General features: G+C 32.1%; 2 protein-coding genes across 3 annotated transcripts in view; both read left to right on the top strand.

Annotated features, from left to right (window-relative positions):
* Positions 1 to 8,031, top strand: part of LOC143226903 (uncharacterized) — a 64,996-nt gene extending 56,965 nt beyond the window's left edge. Inside the window, exons 18-20 of the mRNA XM_076458443.1 lie at positions 3,095 to 3,358; positions 6,783 to 6,848; positions 8,001 to 8,031. The gene's annotated coding sequence lies outside the window, so the exon portion shown is untranslated. The remainder of the gene's footprint in view (positions 1 to 3,094; positions 3,359 to 6,782; positions 6,849 to 8,000) is intronic.
* A 10,734-nt stretch (positions 8,032 to 18,765) lies between these two features.
* LOC143226904 (nesprin-1-like) overlaps positions 18,766 to 22,935 on the top strand; it is a 41,024-nt gene continuing 36,854 nt past the window's right edge. The window contains exons 1-3 of one of the 2 annotated variants that reach the window (XM_076458445.1): positions 18,766 to 18,886; positions 19,279 to 19,465; positions 20,296 to 20,452. In XM_076458445.1, the coding sequence (XP_076314560.1) occupies positions 20,360 to 20,452 (93 nt within the window). In that variant the 5' untranslated portion in view covers positions 18,766 to 18,886; positions 19,279 to 19,465; positions 20,296 to 20,359. Of the gene's footprint in view, positions 18,887 to 19,278; positions 19,466 to 19,716; positions 19,791 to 20,295; positions 20,453 to 22,935 lie in introns of those variants that run through there. The other variant, XM_076458444.1, reaches the window with a different exon arrangement.

The following is a 22,935-nucleotide window of genomic DNA, read 5'->3' as shown; positions in this document are numbered from 1 at the left end:
GTGCAGAGAAAGAAATATTGTTATCATGATACTGTGTACATAATAACTTGTATACAAGCAATAACCAAGTCTGGAGAAAGAAATATTGTTTAACATTATACTGTGTACATAATACATGTATACAAGCAATAACCAAGTGCAGAGAAAGAAATGTTGTTTATCATTATACTGTGTACATAATACTTGTATACAAGCAATAACCAAGTGCAGAGAAAGAAATATTGTTTAACATTATACTGTGTACATAATACTTGTATACAAGCAATAACCAAGTCGCAGGAGAAAGAAATATTGTTTAACATTATACTGTGTACATAATACATGTATACAAGCAATAACCAAGTGCAGAGAAAGAAATGTTGTTTAACATTATACTGTGTACATAATACTTGTATACAAGCAATAACCAAGTGCAGAGAAAGAAATGTTGTTTATTATTATACTGTGTACATAATACATGTATACAAGCAATAACCAAGTGCAGAGAAAGAAATATTGTTTAACATTATACTGTGTACATAATATTTGTATACAAGCAATAACCAAGTGCAGAGAAAGAAATATTGTTTAACATTATACTGTGTACATAATACTTGTATACAAGCAATAACCAAGTGCAGAGAAAGAAATATTGTTTAACATTATACTGTGTACATAATACATGTATACAAGCAATAACCAAGTGCAGAGAAAGAAATGTTGTTTATCATTATACTGTGTACATAATACTTGTATACAAGCAATAACCAAGTGCAGAGAAAGAAATATTGTTTAACATTATACTGTGTACATAATACATGTATACAAGCAATAACCAAGTGCAGAGAAAGAAATGTTGTTTATCATTATACTGTGTACATAATACTTGTATACAAGCAATAACCAAGTGCAGAGAAAGAAATATTGTTTAACATTATACTGTGTACATAATTCATGTATACAAGCAATAACCAAGTGCAGAGAAAGAAATATTGTTATCATGATACTGTGTACATAATACTTGTATACAAGCAATAACCAAGTCTTGGAGAAAGAAATATTGTTTAACATTATACTGTGTACATAATACATGTATACAAGCAATAACCAAGTGCAGAGAAAGAAATGTTGTTTATCATTATACTGTGTACATAATACTTGTACAACAATAATACTTGTATACCAAGCAATAACCAAGTGCAGAGAAAGAAATATTGTTTAACATTATACTGTGTACATAATACATGTATACAAGCAATAACCAAGTGCAGAGAAAGAAATATTGTTTAACATTATACTGTGTACATAATACTTGTATACAAGCAATAACCAAGTGCAGAGAAAGAAATGTTGTTTATTATTATACTGTGTACATAATACATGTATACAAGCAATAACCAAGTGCAGAGAAAGAAATATTGTTTAACATTATACTGTGTACATAATATTTGTATACAAGCAATAACCAAGTGCAGAGAAAGAAATATTGTTTAACATTATACTGTGTACATAATACTTGTATACAAGCAATAACCAAGTGCAGAGAAAGAAATATTGTTTAACATTATACTGTGTACATAATACATGTATACAAGCAATAACCAAGTGCAGAGAAAGAAATGTTGTTTATCATTATACTGTGTACATAATACTTGTATACAAGCAATAACCAAGTGCAGAGAAAGAAATATTGTTTAACATTATACTGTGTACATAATACATGTATACAAGCAATAACCAAGTGCAGAGAAAGAAATATTGTTTAACATTATACTGTGTACATAATACTTGTATACAAGCAATAACCAAGTGCAGAGAAAGAAATGTTGTTTATTATTATACTGTGTACATAATACTTGTATACAAGCAATAACCAAGTGCAGGGAAAGAAATGTTGTTTATCATTATACTGTGTACATCATACATGTATACAAACAATAACCAATGGCAGAGAAAGAAATATTGTTTAACATTATACTCTGTACATAATACATGTATACAAGCAATAACCAAGTGCAGAGAAAGAAATGTTGTTTATTTATATACTGTGTACATAATACTTGTATACAAGCAATAACCAAGTGCAGAGAAAGAAATGTTGTTTATCATTATATTGTGTACATAATACATGTATACAAACAATAACCAAGTGCAGAGAAAGAAATATTGTTTATTATTATACTCTGTACATAATACTTGTATACAAACAATAACCAATGGCAGAGAAAGAAATGTTGTTTAACATTATACTCTGTACATAATACATGTATACAAGCAATAACCAAGTGCAGAGAAAGAAATGTTGTTTAACATTATACAGTGTACATAATATTTGTATACAGACAATAACAACTATGGAGAAAGAAATATTGTTTAAACTATATGTATTACATTTGTTTATAGAAACCATATAAGTCTGGGAACTAACATAAGCCCAGATATCAAGAATGTTATGGTTTCAATCTGAATATAGACTGTTTATGTCATTAAATTAAGATATTGTCTTCTTTTATTTACCAGTGTTTTGGTAGTTGCTTTTGCTGCATGTATTTAGTTTAATATTTTGTTATTAACTAGATATCATATTGATTACTATCATGACTCTCAATATCTTGTAAGTTGGGAAGTGTTAATGTTCTGTGTAATGTAATAACTTACAATCTAGTATCTTCGTGATTATAAATACAATAATCAGTGTGTTTTGCTTTCAGTGAATTAGCCTATTTTGTTTTCTGTTAATACCATGTCAGTTTCAGTTAAGTATTTGTATCAGTATTAGTTATCATATATATTCAATTACTTTAACAATTAGCTGTAAGATGGAACAACTAAGTTTATTTTTACATTAGACTTGGTGTAGTTACTTATGTATTTCTGTTTAAACTTCATTTATTAAATTAGCCCTAGAAGCTACAACTGTGTACAACTTACTGAGACATTAAGAAAGAAATAAGCTAATATAGTTTTGTTACATATAGAAGGCATTGAACTAGTCTCCCCGAGTTATTTTAAGGGAACCCATCCAACAAAAACAATGTTACAACATTATGTTAATATAACATATCTCATGACATATTTTTAAAACATTTATCTCTAACTTGTTTGATTTGGACAGCAACTTCTTGATGATGTAAAATGTAAACAAGAAGATTTGGGTGAACTAGAGAGACGATGTTCGGAGCTGTCTCGGTCCTTCTTGGTATGTCCACAGGCTCAGGGTGCTTTAAAAAAGAAATTACAAGAAACAAAGGACAATATCCAGCAGATTATTGCAACATTGTCTCAACATTTGCAAGATATAAGTGAAGAACATTCAAAATGGGACAGTATCAATACGACTATTGGAAATGTTATTACATTTCTAAATAATGTTGAACAGGTATTAATTTTTAAATTACTTAAATAATGTTGAATAGGTATTACTTTTTAAATTACTTACTTAAATAATGTTGAACATGTATTACTTTTTAAATTACTCAAATAATGTTGAACAGGTATTATCTTTTAAATTACTCAACTAATGTTGAACAGGTATTACTTTTTAAATTACTTACTTAAATAATGTTGAACAGATATTACCTTTTAAATTACTCAAATAATGTTGAACAGGTATTACTTTTTAAATTACTTAAATAATGTTGAACAGGTATTACTTTTTAAATTACTCAAATAATGTTGAACAGGTATTACTTTTTAAATTACTTACTCAAATAATGTTGAACAGGTATTACTTTTTAAATTACTTACTCAAATAATGTTGAACAGATATTACTTTTTAAATTACTTAAATAATGTTGAACAGGTATTACTTTTTACACTACTTAAATAATGTTAAACATGTATTACTTTTTACACTACTTAAATAATGTTGAACATGTATTACTTTTTAAATTACTTACTTAAATAATGTTGAACAGATATTACTTTTTAAATTACTTAAATAATGTTGAACAGGTATTACTTTTTAAATTACTTACTTAAATAATGTTGAACAGATATTACTTTTTAAATTACTTACTTAAATAATGTTGAACAGATATTACTTTTTAAATTACTTAAATAATGTTGAACAGGTATTAATTTTTAAATTACTCAAATAATGTTGAACAGGTATTACTTTTAAATTACTCAAGTAATGTTGAACAGGTATTACTTTTTACACTACATAAATAATGTTGAACATGTATTAATTTTTTAATTACTTAAATAATGTTGAACAGGTATTACTTTTTACACTACTTAAATAATGTTGAACATGTATTACTTTTTAAATTACTTAAATAATGTTGAACAGGTATTACTTTTAAATTACTCAAATAATGTTGAACAGGTATTACTTTTTAAATTACTCAAATAATGTTGAACAGGTATTACTTTTTACACTACATAAATAATGTTGAACATGTATTACTTTTTACACTACACAAATAATGTTGCACATGTATTACTTTTTAAATTACTTAAATAATGTTGAACAGGTATTACTTTTAAATTACTTACTTAAATAATGTTGAACAGGTATTACTTTTTACACTACTTAAATAATGTTGAACATGTATTACTTTTTACACTACATAAATAATGTTGAACATGTATTACTTTTAAATTACTTACTTTTAAATAGATTCATTTTGTTCAATACATAACTATATTTTTTCTCATATTAACTTGGGAAAAACAAGTATTTGAGTGTATGAACTTTTTTTAAGTTGTATTTTGTATCTGAATGTTTATATAAATGCTTTGTATTTTCAGTAGTTAAGAAAATTAACTGACCAACCTAGACTACTTGTGTATGAGGTTAGATACATGGCTGTGAAGGTATCTTAATAACTGTAATGTTAAAACCTGTTCCACATTTGATACCTACCAAATACCTCTAGTAAAAAGACACTTTAAATCAAATGGTCTAACAAAAACTGACAAACCAATTGAGTTAGAAACATCAGATCTAGTAATGATTTAATCTGGGTATTATATAAACGTATTAAAACTCAGTCAGATGACAGTACAAGTGAAGAAATTTACACACACAGTACTGTAACAGTGCTGTCTGAGATGGAGCACTGGAAAGACAGATCCATTATGTAAATACCTTTTCTCTTTGCTATGTACAGAACTACCTATACTCCCCCTTCCATTATGTAAATACCTTTCTCTTTGCTATGCACAGAACTACCTGTACTCCCCTTCCATTATGTAAATACCTTTCTCTTTGCTGTACCTATACTCCCCCTTCCATCATGTAAATACCTTTCTCTTTGCTATGTACAGAACTACCTATACTCCCCCTTCCATTATGTAAATACCTTTCTCTTTGCTATGTACAGAACTACCTATACTCCCCCTTCCATCATGTAAATACCTTTCTCTTTGCTATGTACAGAACTACCTATACTCCCCCTTCCATTATGTAAATGGTGACATCATCCTTACTTTCCTACTCCTACTTTCACATTTCCATAGTCTAATGAAGTTTCAAAAGATTCCCATACAAGAACACACAGTACTCTGTTAATTATATAGATGGACAAATACCTAGCAATGTCAAAAACAACATCTACACTTAACTTATTTCATTAGTATCTTAAGCCTAATAATTTACTTATATTTCACTTGTCTCTGCTGCTTTAAAGTATTATACTACATATATATAATAGCATTTCTTACAAGTTTTCGTTTAATATGATCCTGCCTAATCAATGAGTTCTACTATCACAAAATAGTTATTGGGTGGAAACTTGAGTGTGTGACAGAAGGAATACTTATTGGGAAGAGACTTTGAGTGTGACAGAGTGAATACTTATTGATTAGAGACTTGAGTGTGTGACAAAAGAATACTTATTGGGAAGAGACTTGAGTGTGTGACAGAGGAATACTTATTGATTAGAGACTTGAGTGTGTGACAAAAAAGAATACTTATTGGGAAGAGACTTGAGTGTGTGACAGAGGAATACTTATTGATTAGAGACTTGAGTGTGTGACAGAAGGAATACTTATTGATTAGAGACTTGAGTGTGTGACAAAAAGAATACTTATTGAGTAGAAGAGTCTTGAGTGTGTGACAGAAGGAATACTTATTGGGAAGAGACTTGAGTGTGTGACAGAAGGAATACTTATTGGGAAGAGACTTGAGTGTGTGAAGAGAATACTTGATTAGAGACTTGAGTGTGTGACAGAAGGAATACTTATTGAGTAAAGACTTGAGTGTGTGACAGAAAGAATACTTATTGAGTAGAAGAGACTTGAGTGTATGACAGAAGGAATACTTATTGATTAAAGACTTGAGTGTATGACAGAAGGAATACTTATTGATTAGAGGCTTGAGTGTATGACAGAAAGAATACTTATTGATTAAAGACTTGAGTGTGTGACAGAAGGAATACATATTGATTAGAGACTTGAGTGTATGACAAAAGGAATACTTATTTGGTAGAGACATGAGTGTGTGACAAAAGGAATTCTTATTGATAAAAGACTTGAGTGTGTGACAAAAGGAATACTTATTTGGTAGAGACATGAGTGTGTAACAAAAGGTTGACCTGGTGTGCTTGTTTTTTAAAACGATTTAAGCCTATTAGTTTTTCAATATTTTGTCAGCTTTCAGTTATAAGACATAGATTTTCACAATATCTGAGCTACTTTTCTTGCTTGTAATATAGTTTGTTTGTCAGCTTGAAATAAATCACATAGTGTTTCTAGTTTATTTGTACTTCCAGTTCAGGTGCTTTACCAATCAATATATCAAGTTAATATATTTTTGCCAATCAGTATATCATGTTTATATATATTTCTCTCCAAAGTTTTTGAAGGAGAAAGAAGGTGAGGTTAACTCCTCTGATGTTTGTCAAGTTATTCAAGAAACTCAGGTATTCTGAAAAGCTTTTAAAGTTAACATTTATTACAATACAAGTTTATAGAGCATTGCAAGTATACAGTATTGAATAATTCTCTTTATAGTGTAGTTATAAACAACTGTTAATATAGTGTTAGGTAACCCCAAACTGTAATTATAAATAACTGTTAATATAGTGTCAGGTAACCTCAAACTGTAATTATAAACAACTGTTAATATAGTGTTAGGTAACCCCAAACTGTAATTATAAATAACTGTTAATATAGTGTCAGGTAACCTCAAACTGTAATTATAAATAACTGTTAATATAGTGTCAGGTAACCTCAAACTGTAATTATAAATAACTGTTAATATAGTGTCAGGTAACCTCAAACTGTAATTATAAATAACTGTTAATATAGTGTCAGGTAACCTCAAACTGTAATTATAAACAACTGTTAATATAGTGTCAGGTAACCTCAAACTGTAATTATAAATAACTGTTAATATAGTGTCAGGTAACCTCAAACTGTAATTATAAACAACTATTAATATAATGCTAGCTATAACACTACAGTAACTAATGATGATTTATCCACACAAATCTATAAACCATTTGAGCTTGTTAAAATTATTTTGAATAATTTAAGTATTTTGACTAAGGTGTGATTGGTAATTATAGTTATGGTCAGAATTGTTGCTGGCAGTAAAACTTGTGGTTCAGTAACTTTCAGTGAGAACATAATATTACAATGGTTATGTAGATTATTGAGATATTTCTCAGAATGTTTAGTTCTCGTGTATGTAGGTAGCAGTCTTGTTTTATGACTTAAGGTATTTGTTTCTTTTTTGTCGTATTTAACTGAATATTAAGTATTTGTTAAGGTAATAGTGGCTGGTTAACTTCATCTTGTGATACATATTTGTAACAAAATGTTAACCAGTATATTGTTACTATTTACGTGTGTTTTAGATGAAAGCTAAATGTATTTACCTATTTGAAAAACTTAAGTTTTTGCTCATTTTCCAACTATTTTTTCTATTGAAACTATACAATCATACCTGTTGGTTCTAAATATATTGAGAGAATAAGTTTGAAATCAACATATTAATCTATTTAAACTTATTATATGTATTTTGTTGGATTATAGCAATTATGAAGGATGTGATATTCGTTCTCTTTCAGCATCACATCAAACAAATGCCAATGTACAAAATCTCTCTTTTAATCTTGCAAGATTCCTTACTGAAAGATTTTGATACTAGCTCAACCCTTGTGCAGGAGGTTTCAGCTTTGTTGAATCGTTGGCAAGGTCTGTGTTCTCAGTTACTATACTTCCTTCATCGCCTGCAAAAAATGCAGTTCAAAACTCAGAACTTTCCACAAAAATCTCAGCATATTTTAAACTTGTTACACAAGATTCAGATGCAACTAAGCCTAGAAACTCCATCACACCACAAGGTGGCACTGGAATTCCTTGTTCAGTTACAGGTATGAAGTGGTATTGTACTTGCCATAATTGCCAAAATACATCATCTAATCTTTTAGTTAACAGAAAAATAAATTGTAAAATAAGATAAAAAATGTTTAGAAATTCGAATACATAAAGATTTACATTATTTTATTAGAATAAATTCTTCACTATGCATCAACTTTCCACATCCAAGACTATGCTGATAAACTAATGCTATGTCTCCACATCCTTATGAATTCTTAACACTTAAATTTCAGAACCATTTATATATACCAACATAGTTAATTGTTATTACTTATTTGTATAGACCACGTACCAACATTGTTAATCGTTATTAATTATTTGTGTAGACCATGTACCAACATTGTTAATCGTTATTAATTATTTGTGTAGACCATGTACCAACATTGTTAATCGTTATTAATTATTTGTGTAGACCACGTACCAACATTGTTAATCGTTATTAATTATTTGTGTAGACCACGTACCAACATTGTTAATCGTTATTAATTATTTGTGTAGACCACTTACCAACATTGTTACCCATTATTCTTTGTTCAGTTAGACCCTGTATCAATGATTTAACTGTTGTTATTTGTTTGTTTAGACCATGCACCAACAATGATAACCATTATTATTTACTTATTTAGACCCTGTATCAACAGTGATAACCATTATTATTTGTTTAGTTAGACCCTGTATCAACAGTGATAACCATTATTATTTTCTTTGTTAGACCCTGTATCAACAGTGATAACCATTATTATTTACTTATTTAGACCCTGTATCAACAGTGATAACCATTATTATTTTCTTTGTTAGACCCTGTATCAACAGTGATAACCATTATTATTTTCTTTGTTAGACCCTGTATCAACAGTGATAACCATTATTATTTTCTTTGTTAGACCCTGTATCAACAGTGATAACCATTATTATTTTCTTTGTTAGACCCTGTACCAACAGTGATAACCATTATTATTTTCTTTGTTAGACCCTGTATCAACAGTGATAACCATTATTATTTTCTTTGTTAGACCCTGTATCAACAGTGATAACCATTATTATTTACTTATTTAGACCCTGTATCAACAGTGATAACCATTATTATTTACTTAGTTAGACCCTGTATCAACAGTGATAACCACTATTATTTACTTATTTAGACCCTGTATCAACAGTGATAACCATTATTATTTGCTTAGTTAGACCCTGCATCAACAGTGATAACCATTCTTATTTTCTTTGTTAGACCCTGTACCAACAGTGCTAACCATTATTATTTTCTTTGTTAGACCCTGTATCAACAGTGATAACCATTATTATTTTCTTTGTTAGACCCTGTATCAACAGTGATAACCATTATTATTTACTTAGTTAGACCCTGTATCAACAGTGATAACCATTATTATTTTCTTTGTTAGACCCTGTATCAACAGTGATAACCATTATTATTTACTTATTTAGACCCTGTATCAACAGTGATAACCATTATTATTTGCTTAGTTAGACCCTGCATCAACAGTGATAACCATTATTATTTGCTTAGTTAGACCCTGTATCAACAGTGATAACCATTATTATTTTTTTTGTACCAACATTGTTAACTGTTGTTATTTTCTTTGTTAAACCCTGTACCAACATCGTTAACTGTTGTTATTTGTTTGATTAGGTACTAGAACTAGAAGCTTTAGAAAATAAACAATTTATGGAATCGTTAATTGAAGAAGGGACTGCTCTGACTGATAACATTCCTGAGGAATCTGTTCAGAGCTGTGTCATTACTCAACTACAAGAACAATGGGTATTTGTAACCAGTTTGCTTAGCAAGAGGATAGATGTACTTACTATTGTAACCAAAAGATGGCAGCTTTATCAACACCAACTTTGTGAATTGCAAAAAATAACTAAAGAAGTAGAACAAAAAGATCTGGAAAAAAATACAGTCTGTGTGAGAGATTTGGACAACTTACAAGATAATATAAATTCCAAACAGGTACAAACTAGTTGTCTGAAAGTTTATACATGTTGGTTGTGTTTATTAAAATTATTATGTTGATACTAATAAAGATAGAAAATGAATACAAGATTATAGTAACTAATATTTAGCTTGTACTGTAGATTGTCTGTGTGTGGAAAAAGTATTTTATTGGTCTGTGTATCACTATAATGTATATTGATTTATTCAATATTTTAGGATGTTATAGGTGAACTTGTTAAAGCTGAGAATTGCCTGACTGAGTTGAAACAAACCAGAGATTCACTTCAAAGTGTGATTGATGAAGTATCAGCTCGTATAGTTGAAGACGAAGTCTTAGCTGCAGAGAAGCAAATCCATAGTCTTCAGTTTAAGCTGACTGAACAATATACTAGGCTCCAGAGCTTGCAGGAGAAGTGGAGTGAGATTCAACTGATTCTTCTTGAGATCAGGACAAAATTGGATGCTGGACAAAAAGTCACTGTTGAGCATTTACCACAAAGTCGAAAAGAACTGCATGACAAAACACAAGAAATTAAGGTAAGAGAAAAGTTACAGTACTCCGTTCTCCGTTATTCAGGTTTTCATGAAACCAAAATTCCTTTATATATTAATTACTTTTACCCAACATTAGCAGTGTTATATGAAATATTTTTTTCATTAGTTCAACAAATAATATTTTTAAAACCTATTTTCAGTTTTTGTTAATTGACCTTGAGGAAGGATTTTATCAAAATATTTTTATGAAAATTTAACATTTTTATGGCATAGAAAAAATTGAATGTTTGAAAAAATACAAACTGCTAAAAAAAGTTTGTTCAGTTACATTCTGAACAAATATTAAAAATAGGATAATAATGGTATTCATTAGTGGTTTTTATAAGGAGGAATGAGGCAGTGGTATCCATTAGTGGACAGTATGAAATATTGTTATTTTAAGGAGGAGGAATAAGATACTGGTATCCATTAGTGGACAGTATGAAATATTGTTATTATAAAGAGGATAAATAAGACACTGGTATCCATTAGTGGACACTATGAAATATTGTTATTATAAAAAGGATAAATAAGACACTGGTATCCATTAGTGGACACTATGAAATATTATTATTATAAGGAGGATAAATAAGATACTGGTATCCATTAGTGGACAGTATGAAATATTGTTATTATAAGGAGGATAAATAAGACACTGGTATCCATTAGTGGACACTATGAAATATTGTTATTATAAGGAGGATAAATAAGACACTGGTATTCATTAGTGGACAGTATGAGATATTGTAATTATAAGGAGGAGGAATAAGACACTGGTATCCATTAGTGGACATTATAAAATATTGTTATTATAAGGAGGATAAATAAGACACTGGTATTCATTAGTGGACATTATAAAATATTGTTGTTATAAGGAGGAGGAATAAGACAATGATATCCATTAGTGGACATTATAAAATATTGTTGTTATAAGGAGGAGGAATAAGACAATGATATCCATTAGTGGACATTATAAAATATTGTTCTTATAAGGAGGAGGAATAAGACACTGGTATTCATTAGTGGACATTATAAAATATTGTTGTTATAAGGAGGAGGAATAAGACAATGATATCCATTAGTGGACATTATAAAATATTGTTGTTATAAGGAGAAGGAATAAGACACTGGTATTCATTAGTGGACATTATAAAATGTTGTTGTTATAAGGAGGAGGAATAAGACACTGGTATTCATTAGTGGACATTATAAAATGTTGTTGTTATAAGGAGGATGAATAAGACAATGATATCCATTTGTGGACATTATAAAATATTGTTGTTATATGGAGGAGGAATAAGACACTGGTATTCATTAGTGGACATTATAAAATATTGTTGTTATAAGGAGGAGGAATAAGACACTGGTATTCATTAGTGGACATTATAAAATATTATTGTTATAAGGAGGAGGAATAAGACAATGATATCCATTAGTGGACATTATAAAATATTGTTGTTATAAGGAGGAGGAATAAGACACTGGTATTCATTAGTGGACATTATAAAATATTGTTGTTATAAGGAGGAGGAATAAGACAATGGTATCCATTAGTGGACAGTATAAAATATTTGCAAAAGTAAGTTTCTTACACTTGTGTACATCTGTTTAGAACCTCCAAGACCATCTTTACACAGTGTGTGAAACCCTAGATACTGTGAAGAGAGAGGTGGCTAAGCTGCAGGATACCCAGGATCTACCAGACATTGGAGGTGTTATGGGTGAAGTTTCATTGCTGAGAAGAACTTTGGAAACTGTAACTGTGCTGCTTGTAGTGAAAATGGAGGTCATCAATGAAAAACTACATCAGTGGCATCAGTTTGATGAAGAGGCTGAAAAGCTTCTCTCTTGGGCTCAGTTATTTACAGTAAGAATTGAAGAGCAAAATGTATATTTTGAAGATGAAGTCTGTCTTCTTAAAACTGTGAGTTTATGATTCATTCATTAGACACTCTATTATATGTACACTGTTTCAGAGTTTGTTGTCTTTAAATTATTTATTGTATTTATTATTGGGATTATAGTAAATAATACATCCATGAAGGTACAGTAAACAGTTGTGGTTACACTTAATTTGTTTGAGTTATCTAACTGTTGCATTATTGGAATTGTAGTAAATAATACATCCATGAAGGTACAGTAAGCAGTTGTAGTTACAGTTGATTTGTTTGAGTTATATAACTGTTGCATTATTGGGATTGTAGTAAATAATACACCCATGAACATACAGTAAAGAGAATAGTTGTGGTTAGAGTTGATTTGTTTGAGTTATTATGATATAATTGTTGCATTGTTGGGAATGTAGTAAACAATACCTCCATAAAGGTACAGTAAACAGTTGTGATTACAGTAGGTTTATTGCATAAATAATTGTTCTGTAGTTGGGGTTGTAATGAATATGGCATACATGGAGTTATAGTTACAGTTTTTGTATCTTGGTTATGTTACCTCCTAATTGGTATGGAACATGAAATAATTTCTCCACCTTTATTTCAGGAACTAGCCAATCAGAAGGATTTTTTCCTGAAGACCACAGAGCTGGGTGAACAGTTGATGGAAGATTGTAATGATGTAACTGTCCAGGATAAGCTAGAAGAAATTAAGAGAGTGTGGGAGACTGTTCACAAACTGTGGGCCCAGAGGTTGGTGTTTACTTTGTTTCTAACAAATTAAGAGAGTGTGGGAGACTGTTCACAAACTGTGGGCCCAGAGGTTGGTGTTTACTTTGTTTCTAACATTTCTTTTCATGTCTGTTTTGTATAAATTAAAATGTCATAATGAAAAGTGGTTCTTCAGTATTGAGTTTTGATAGTCAGTTGAAAAAGGTTGCTGTACTTAGTTCTTGTAATGGATATCAGATTATCAGAAACTCAAATGTTTCTGTGAAAAATGACAAAAATAACAGTTACAATAAATGTATGGAGCTGTTGTTTGAAGGTTTGTCCACTAAAAAACAATATCAGAATACTTAGAGACATTATTACAAGGGCTACAGGCTAAAAATAAAAGTAAGTTATCTTCAACTAGTGATTACAGAACATGTACATGTGAAATTATGCCCATTTGTTGTACATAGCTTCTATTTAAGGACTTAATATGATGGCTCTTTTAAAGCTGGCATGGCTAATATCTTGTGGTCCAGAATATGGTTTCTGGACTAAAACTTGGGGTCAAATCCTCTGTTTGATCAGACAGTAGCAGATCAAGAGTTACTGGTACTGGTAAATGAACTTGGGGGTCCAATCCCTCTGTTTGATCAGACAGTAGTAGCTCAAGAGTTACTGGTACTGGTAAATGAACTTGGGGGTCCAATCCCTCTGTTTTATCAGACAGTAGCAGATCAAGAGTTACTGGTACTGGTAAATGAACTTGGGGGTCCAATCCCTCTGTTTGATCAGACAGTAGCAGATCAAGAGTTACTGGTACTGGTAAATGAACTTGGGGTCCAATCCTCTGTTTGATCAGACAGTAGCAGATCAAGAGTTACTGGTACTGGTAAATGAACTTGGGGGTCCAATCCCTCTGTTTGATCAGACAGTAGCAGATCAAGAGTTACTGGTACTGGTAAATGAACTTGGGGGTCCAATCCCTCTGTTTGATCAGACAGTAGCAGATCAAGAGTTACTAGTACTGGTAAATGAACTTGGGGGTCCAATCCCTCTGTTTGATCAGACAGTAGTAGCTCAAGAGTTACTGGTACTGGTAAATGAACTTGGGGTCCAATCCTCTGTTTTATCAGACAGTAGCAGATCAAGAGTTACTGGTACTGGTAAATGAACTTGGGGGTCCAATCCCTCTGTTTGATCAGACAGTAGCAGATCAAGAGTTACTGGTACTGGTAAATGAACTTGGGGGTCCAATCCCTCTGTTTGATCAGACAGTAGCAGATCAAGAGTTACTGGTACTGGTAAATGAACTTGGGGGTCCAATCCCTCTGTTTGATCAGACAGTAGCAGATCAAGAGCTACTGTTACTGGTAAATGAACTTGGGGGTCCAATCCCTCTGTTTGATCAGACAGTAGCAGATCAAGAGTTACTGGTACTGGTAAATGAACTTGGGGGTCCAATCCCTCTGTTTCATCAGACAGTAGCAGATCAAGAGTTACTGGTACTGGTAAATGAACTTGGGGGTCCAATCCCTCTGTTTGATCAGACAGTAGCAGATCAAGAGTTACTGGTACTGGTAAATGAACTTGGGGTCCAATCCTCTGTTTGATCAGACAGTAGCAGATCAAGAGTTACTGGTACTGGTAAGTGAACTTGGGGTCCAATCCTCTGTTTGATCAGACAGTAGCAGATCAAGAGTTACTGGTACTGGTAAATGAACTTGGGGTCCAATCCCTCTGTTTGATCAGACAGTAGCAGATCAAGAGCTACTGGTACTGGTAAATGAACTTGGGGGTCCAATCCCTCTGTTTGATCAGACAGTAGCAGATCAAGAGTTACTGGTACTGGTAAATGAACTTGGGGGTCCAATCCCTCTGTTTGATCAGACAGTAGCAGATCAAGAGTTACTGGTACTGGTAAATGAACTTGGGGTCCAATCCTCTGTTTGATCAGACAGTAGCAGATCAAGAGTTACTGGTACTGGTAAATGAACTTGGGGTCCAATCCTCTGTTTGATCAGACAGTAGCAGATCAAGAGTTACTGGTACTGGTAAATGAACTTGGGGTCCAATCCCTCTGTTTGATCAGACAGTAGCAGATCAAGAGTTACTGGTACTGGTAAGTGAACTTGGGGTCCAATCCTCTGTTTGATCAGACAGTAGCAGATCAAGAGTTACTGGTACTGGTAAATGAACTTGGGGTCCAATCCCTCTGTTTGATCAGACAGTAGCAGATCAAGAGTTACTGGTACTGGTAAATGAACTTGGGGTCCAATCCTCTGTTTGATCAGACAGTAGTAGCTCAAGAGTTACTGGTACTGGTAAATGAACTTGGGGGTCCAATCCCTCTGTTTGATCAGACAGTAGTAGCTCAAGAGTTACTGGTACTGGTAAATGAACTTGGGGGTCCAATCCCTCTGTTTGATCAGACAGTAGTAGATCAAGAGTTACTGGTACTGATAAATGAACTTGGGGTCCAATCCTCTGTTTGATCAGACAGTAGCAGATCAAGAGTTACTGGTACTGGTAAATGAACTTGGGGTCCAATCCTCTGTTTGATCAGACAGTAGCAGATCAAGAGTTACTGGTACTGGTAAATGAACTTGGGGTCCAATCCCTCTGTTTGATCAGACAGTAGCAGCTCAAGAGTTACTGGTACTGGTAAATGAACTTGGGGTCCAATCCTCTGTTTGATCAGACAGTAGCAGATCAAGAGTTACTGGTACTGGTAAATGAACTTGGGGTCCAATCCTCTGTTTGATCAGACAGTAGCAGATCAAGAGTTACTGGTACTGGTAAATGAACTTGGGGTCCAATCCTCTGTTTTATCAGACAGTAGCAGATCAAGAGTTACTGGTACTGGTAAATGAACTTGGGGTCCAATCCCTCTGTTTGATCAGACAGTAGTAGCTCAAGAGTTACTGGTACTGGTAAATGAACTTGGGGTCCAATCCTCTGTTTGATCAGACAGTAGCAGATCAAGAGTTACTGGTACTGGTAAATGAACTTGGGGTCCAATCCTCTGTTTGATCAGACAGTAGCAGATCAAGAGTTACTGGTACTGGTAAATGAACTTGGGGTCAAATCCCTCTGTTTGATCAGACAGTAGCAGCTCAAGAGTTACTGGTACTGGTAAATGAACTTGGGGGTCCAATCCCTCTGTTTGATCAGACAGTAGTAGCTCAAGAGTTACTGGTACTGGTAAATGAACTTGGGGGTCCAATCCCTCTGTTTGATCAGACAGTAGTAGCTCAAGAGTTACTGGTACTGGTAAATGAACTTGGGGTCCAATCCTCTGTTTGATCAGACAGTAGTAGCTCAAGAGTTACTGGTACTGGTAAATGAACTTGGGGTCCAATCCTCTGTTTGATCAGACAGTAGCAGATCAAGAGTTACTGGTACTGGTAAATGAACTTGGGGTCCAATCCTCTGTTTGATCAGACAGTAGCAGATCAAGAGTTACTGGTACTGGTAAATGAACTTGGGGTCCAATCCTCTGTTTGATCAGACAGTAGTAGCTCAAGAGTTACTGGTACTGGTAAATGAACTTGGGGTCCAATCCTCTGTTTGATCAGACAGTAGTAGCTCAAGAGTTACTGGTACTGGTAAATGAACTTGGGGTCCAATCCTCTGTTTGATCAGACAGTAGCAGATCAAGAGTTACTGGTACTGGTAAATGAACTTGGGGGTCCAATCCCTCTGTTTGATCAGACAGTAGCAGATCAAGAGTTACTGGTACTGGTAAATGAACTTGGGGGTCCAATCCCTCTGTTTGATCCCACTGGTAAATGAGACATAAAAGAAGTTATAATTGAAATTCTTCAACTTTAATTTTCTTTAAATTGATAGAATATTCTCAAGCATTTAATTTAGATGTAAATTACTGAATGTTTAACGTAAAGAGTAAATTAAAAAAATACATGTGACAAGGGTAGTTTTAAATTGTAATATTAACTTTTTAAAACACTAGAATTCTTCCCTTCCAAGTTAACCAACATGTAACTCGTAAAACTTATGTGAATAGGGCATTTTTAAATTGTAATATTATCTTTGTAAAACACTTAAATTATTTCCTTCCAAGGTAACCAACCTTTAACTGGTAAAACTTACAAGGTTTATTTTTTCAGGGAAGAGAAGCTACAGTCATTTCTACAGAAGTGTAAAAAGCTGGAACAGGACACAATCAGTTTTGATAGATGGTTGAACAACATTGAACACCAATTGTCAAAATCAGTTATATATCAGGAAGTTTCTGAAAAGGAAATCAACAGACAGAAAGTGATTGTAGAAGTAAGTAGAATAAAATAACATTTGTAAATATTTAAATATGAAATAAAAAATATTGATCGTGTTGTATGATTATTTCTGAACTTTCACCAGAATTACAATTAATCTCTTTCCATCACCAGAATGGTATTTGTTTTTCTTAGCTGCTTCTACCACCACATTCCCTGACTGTAACTTTAGAATACCAGCACATCACATTTTTCTTGATCATCCCATTACAGAATAAGGATCTACGTGACTGGATGTATGCAGGTTATTATACCATAAGATATGATTAAACTGCAGTTATTTTTTGTGACACAAAAAAGTCATGCATGTTAGATTTGACCTTTGAAAAAATAATGACAAAAACCATGATGCATTACTAAATTTATTTGCCACTGAACCACAGTAGAAAGGGCACCAAGGTCTTTAGAGTGCTTTTCAGTAAATTAATTTGTACTTTTTATTTAATAAAAACAAAAAGTCCCTCGCTGGTACAAAGGTAAGTCTATGAATTTACAACACTAAAATCAGAGGTTTGATTCCCCTTGTTGGAATCAGCAGATAGCCCAATGGACTTTTGCTATAAGAAAACATACACACAATAAAAAAAAAGCTATTTAAAAGTGAATTAGGTTAATGTTTGTTATTTTTCCAGTGATTTTACAGATTTTTGGACACACCACACTGTTTAGCTTAAGACTGATTGTTTAGTGGACACTTAATTTTGTACTAAGTATTTTACTGTTTAGATAACTGTTATACTAAAACAGTTAAACTGGGTTCTTTGTAGGTTTTATGTGATGTATAAATATCTCTAATAACCTAAAATGCTTGTTTTGGGTTTTCATAATTGTTACGTTTGTAATTAGTAAACTAAAAGTGATATATATTGTTTGCGCTTTGCTTGTAATTTTCACTAGTCTCTCTCTGATATATTTGTAATCAAACTCCCCTGCTGTCTCTTGGCACTTGCCCAGTATAAATGTCCTAGAATATCTCTGGTGTGAAAACACGGGTTGTTACAGTGAAGTACCTGTACATTATATCAGGTTGGTAGTATCTCAGTTCCCTTGGAGTGATTACCCAAGCAGTACGTGCATAGCTTGCTATAAATAAAGTGGTTACTATGAACATGTGTCACTCAATAAATACAGGACAAATGCCAAGAGGTCACTTTGCTTATGGAAAATATGACATCTTTTGGGTATATTTTTCCCTTAAATCATTTTGTTTTCCATAGTAAATGGAGTTATGGTTGTTTAATTTCCTATTTAATGTACATTTTGAAATAGTACTGTTAGTTTAAGATTTGATTTTTAAATTTTCTTAAAATTTGTATTTGGTTGTTTACTGTTTCACAAGTAGAAAATTGTATCTGTTTTGAGAGCATAAAACATTCATGAGTAGTTTTTCTTCTCTCATTCCAAACTTTCAAAATATTAATTATCCTAAGTAATATTGTTAACATTACTCAAATTACTGCTGGTGAAAAAAATATTTTGAATTTATGTCAATGGAATAAAGGCACAAGATGAGTTCCTTCATCTTGTTAAGAGATTACTTTTATTGAAATATATTTTTATTTGGTCTTTCCAGGAAATACAACAGGACATAGAAAACCATGCTGGTAACGTATTAGATATCATATCCACCTGTGATGCACTCATCAGTGAGTGTGAATCTATACTTGCTCCATCCAAAAGGATAACTTATTGAAGAACGTTAAGAGTCTGGAGAACAGATGGAAGCAAGCAACAAACCTGACAACCAACAGAATCTCCAGGTAAGACCTTACGCCTTCTAGCTTCTATTACATACTACAATGTGATTACCAACAGAATCTCCAGGTAAGACCTTATGTCTTCTAGCTTCTATTACATACTACAATGTGACTACCAACAGAATCTCCAGGTAAGACCTTATGTCTTCTAGCTTCTATTACATACTACAATGTGACAACCAACAGAATCTCCAGGTAAGACCTTATGTCTTCTAACTTCTATTACATACTACAATGTGACTACCAAGAGAATCTCCAGGTAAGACCTTATGTCTTCTAGCTTCTATTACATTACATACTACAATGTGACAACCAACAGAATCTCCAGGTAAAACATTGTATCTTCTGTTACATAGCACAACCTGACTACCAACAGAATCTCTAGGTAAAACATTATATCTTCTGTTACACAGCTCAACCTGACTACCAGCAGAATTTCCAGGTAAAACATTATATCTTCTGTTACACAGTTCACCCTGACTACCTGTTCTTCTGATTGTAGATTTATATTTAGTGGAACACTTTTGACTGAAACAAGTTCTTCAGTATAAACATAAAATATTTTTTCAGAATCATAATAATTTTTGTAGTTCAACTAATTTTAGTGATTCAGTAAATGTTTCCTTAACTAAGCTTAAGAATATTTGGTGGTTAAAGATTTTTTAGTTTCATATTTACAGATATAACTGCCGTTAGAGATATATGCATGGAACCTAATTTGAGTTAAATAACCATTAAAATCAGCAAAACTGAAAGCTATAGGAAATGTAAATGACTACATTAAGCTTTCTAAAACAAAATAACCACGTGTTTACATTTGTGTAATTTGTTAGCATCCAAGAAACATGGAGTTTGTGGGAGAAGTTTTTGAATGATTTTAGTGACTTCGAAACATGGATGTTGAGTAGTGAGAGATCAGCCCGGTGTCCAAAATCTGATGCCTCACTGTACAATGTACCTGTGATTCAAGAGGAAGCAAAACAGTATGAGGTAGGCCACAAATTATATACTGACTGATAGTGAGAGAATATAAATAGATGTGCAAGCACATAAATATGTTAGTTATGTTACTGTTTATATAGCTTAGGGATAAAAAGTTATACAAGGTACATGTTAGCGTGGACTATGTGGTTTAAGATTTACCTTTAGTATAATGTTTGGTTTTCTATGAGTTAAAATCTGTGAACTCATAAGGTGTGAAAAGCAAATATTAAATATTTCAGGTTGAAGATGATTTTTTCCATATTATTGTTTTTCATGCTTCAGAGATGTAACGTGTATTTACATAAAATAGTTAAACACTTACCATAATATACTTAGTTTCATAATGTTCACAATTAATATTGTATATTGTATATTATTGAAATTCTAAACACTTGATTATTATTTCAGACAGTACAACAGTCTATTAGAGTGAATGTTTTATTTCAGACACTACAACAGTCTATTAGAGTGAATGTTTTATTTCAGACACTACAGCAGTCTATTAGAGTGAATTTTTTATTTCAGACACTACAACAGTCTATTAGAGTTATGTTTTATTTCAGACACTACAACAGTTTATTAGAGTGAATTTTTTATTTCAGACACTACAACAGTCTATTAGAGTGAATGTTTTATTTCAGACAGTACAGCAGTTATAAGAGTGAATGTTTTATTTCAGACAGTACAACAGTCTATTAGAGTGAATGTTTTATTTCAGACACAACAACAGTTATTAGAGTGAATGTTTTATTTCAGACAGTACAGCAGTTTATTAGAGTGAATGTTTTATTTCAGACAGTACAACAGTCGATTGGAGTGAATGTTTTATTCCAGACACTACAACAGTCTATTAGAGTGAATGTTTTATTTCAGACATTGCAACAGTCTATTAGAGTGAATCTTTTATTTCAGACAGTACAACAGTCTATTAGAGTGAATGTTTTATTTCAGACAATACAACAGTCTATTAGAGTGAATGTTTCATTTCAGACACTACAGCAGTCTATTAGAGTGAATGTTTTATTTCAAACACTACAGCAGTCTATTAGAGTGAATGTTTTATTTCAGACACTACAGCAGTCTATTAGAGTGAATGTTTTATTTCAGACACTACAGCAGTCTATTAGAGTGAATGTTTTATTTCAGACACTATAGCAGTCTATTAGAGTGAATGTTTTATTTCTGACACTATAGCAGTCTATTAGAGTGAATGTTTTATTTCAGACAGTACAACAGTCTATTAGAGTGAATGTTTTATTTCAGACAGTACAACAGTCTATTAGAGTGAATGTTTTATTTCAGACACTACAACAGTCTATTAGAGTGAATGTTTTATTTCAGACACTACAACAGTCTATTAGAGTGAATGTTTTATTTCAGACACTACAACAGTCTATAAGAGTGAATGTTTTATTTCAGACACTGCAACAGTCTATTAGAGTGAATGTTTTATTTCAGACAGTACAGCAGTTATAAGAGTGAATGTTTTATTTCAGACAGTACAACAGTCTATTAGAGTGAATGTTTTATTTCAGACACAACAACAGTTATTAGAGTGAATGTTTTATTTCAGACAGTACAACAGTTTATTAGAGTGAATGTTTTATTTCAGACAGTACAACAGTTTATTAGAGTGAATGTTTTATTTCAGACAGTACAACAGTTTATTAGAGTGAATGTTTTATTTCAGACAGTAGAACAGTCTATTAAAGTGAATGTTTTATTTCAGACACTACAGCAGTCTATTAGAGTGAATGTTTTATTTCAGACACTACAGCAGTCTATTAAAGTGAATGTGTTATTTCAGACAATACAACAGTCTATTAGAGTGAATGTTTTATTTCAGACAGTACAACAGTCTATTAGAGTGAATGTTTTATTCCAGACACTACAACAGTCTATTAGAGTGAATGTTTCATTTCAGACACTACAGCAGTCCATTAGAGTGAATGTTTTATTTCAGACAGTACAACAGTCTGTTAGAGTGAATGTTTTATTTCAGACACTACAACAGTCTATTAGAGTTAATGTTTTATTTCAGACACTACAGCAGTCCATTAGAGTGAATGTTTTATTTCAGACAGTACAACAGTCTGTTAGAGTGAATGTTTTATTTCAGACACTACAACAGTCTATTAAAGTGAATGTTTTATTTCAGACACTACAGCAGTCTATAAGAGTGAATGTTTTATTTCAGACACTACAGCAGTCTATAAGAGTGAATGTTTTATTTCAGACACTACAGCAGTCTATAAGAGTGAATGTTTTATTTCAGACACTACAACAGTCTATTAGAGTGAATGTTTTATTCCAGATACTACAACAGTCTATTAGAGTGAATGTTTTATTTCAGACACTACAACAGTCTATTAGAGTGACTTTTATTTCAGACAGTACAGCAGTCTATTAAAGTGAATGTTTTATTCCAGACACTACAACAGTCTATTAGAGTGAATGTTTTATTCTAGATACTACAACAGTCTATTAGA

Source organism: Tachypleus tridentatus, chromosome 9 (assembly GCF_004210375.1).
Source record: "Tachypleus tridentatus isolate NWPU-2018 chromosome 9, ASM421037v1, whole genome shotgun sequence".
Lineage (NCBI taxonomy): Eukaryota > Metazoa > Arthropoda > Merostomata > Xiphosura > Limulidae > Tachypleus > Tachypleus tridentatus.
This window is presented reverse-complemented; position numbering and strand designations above follow the sequence as displayed.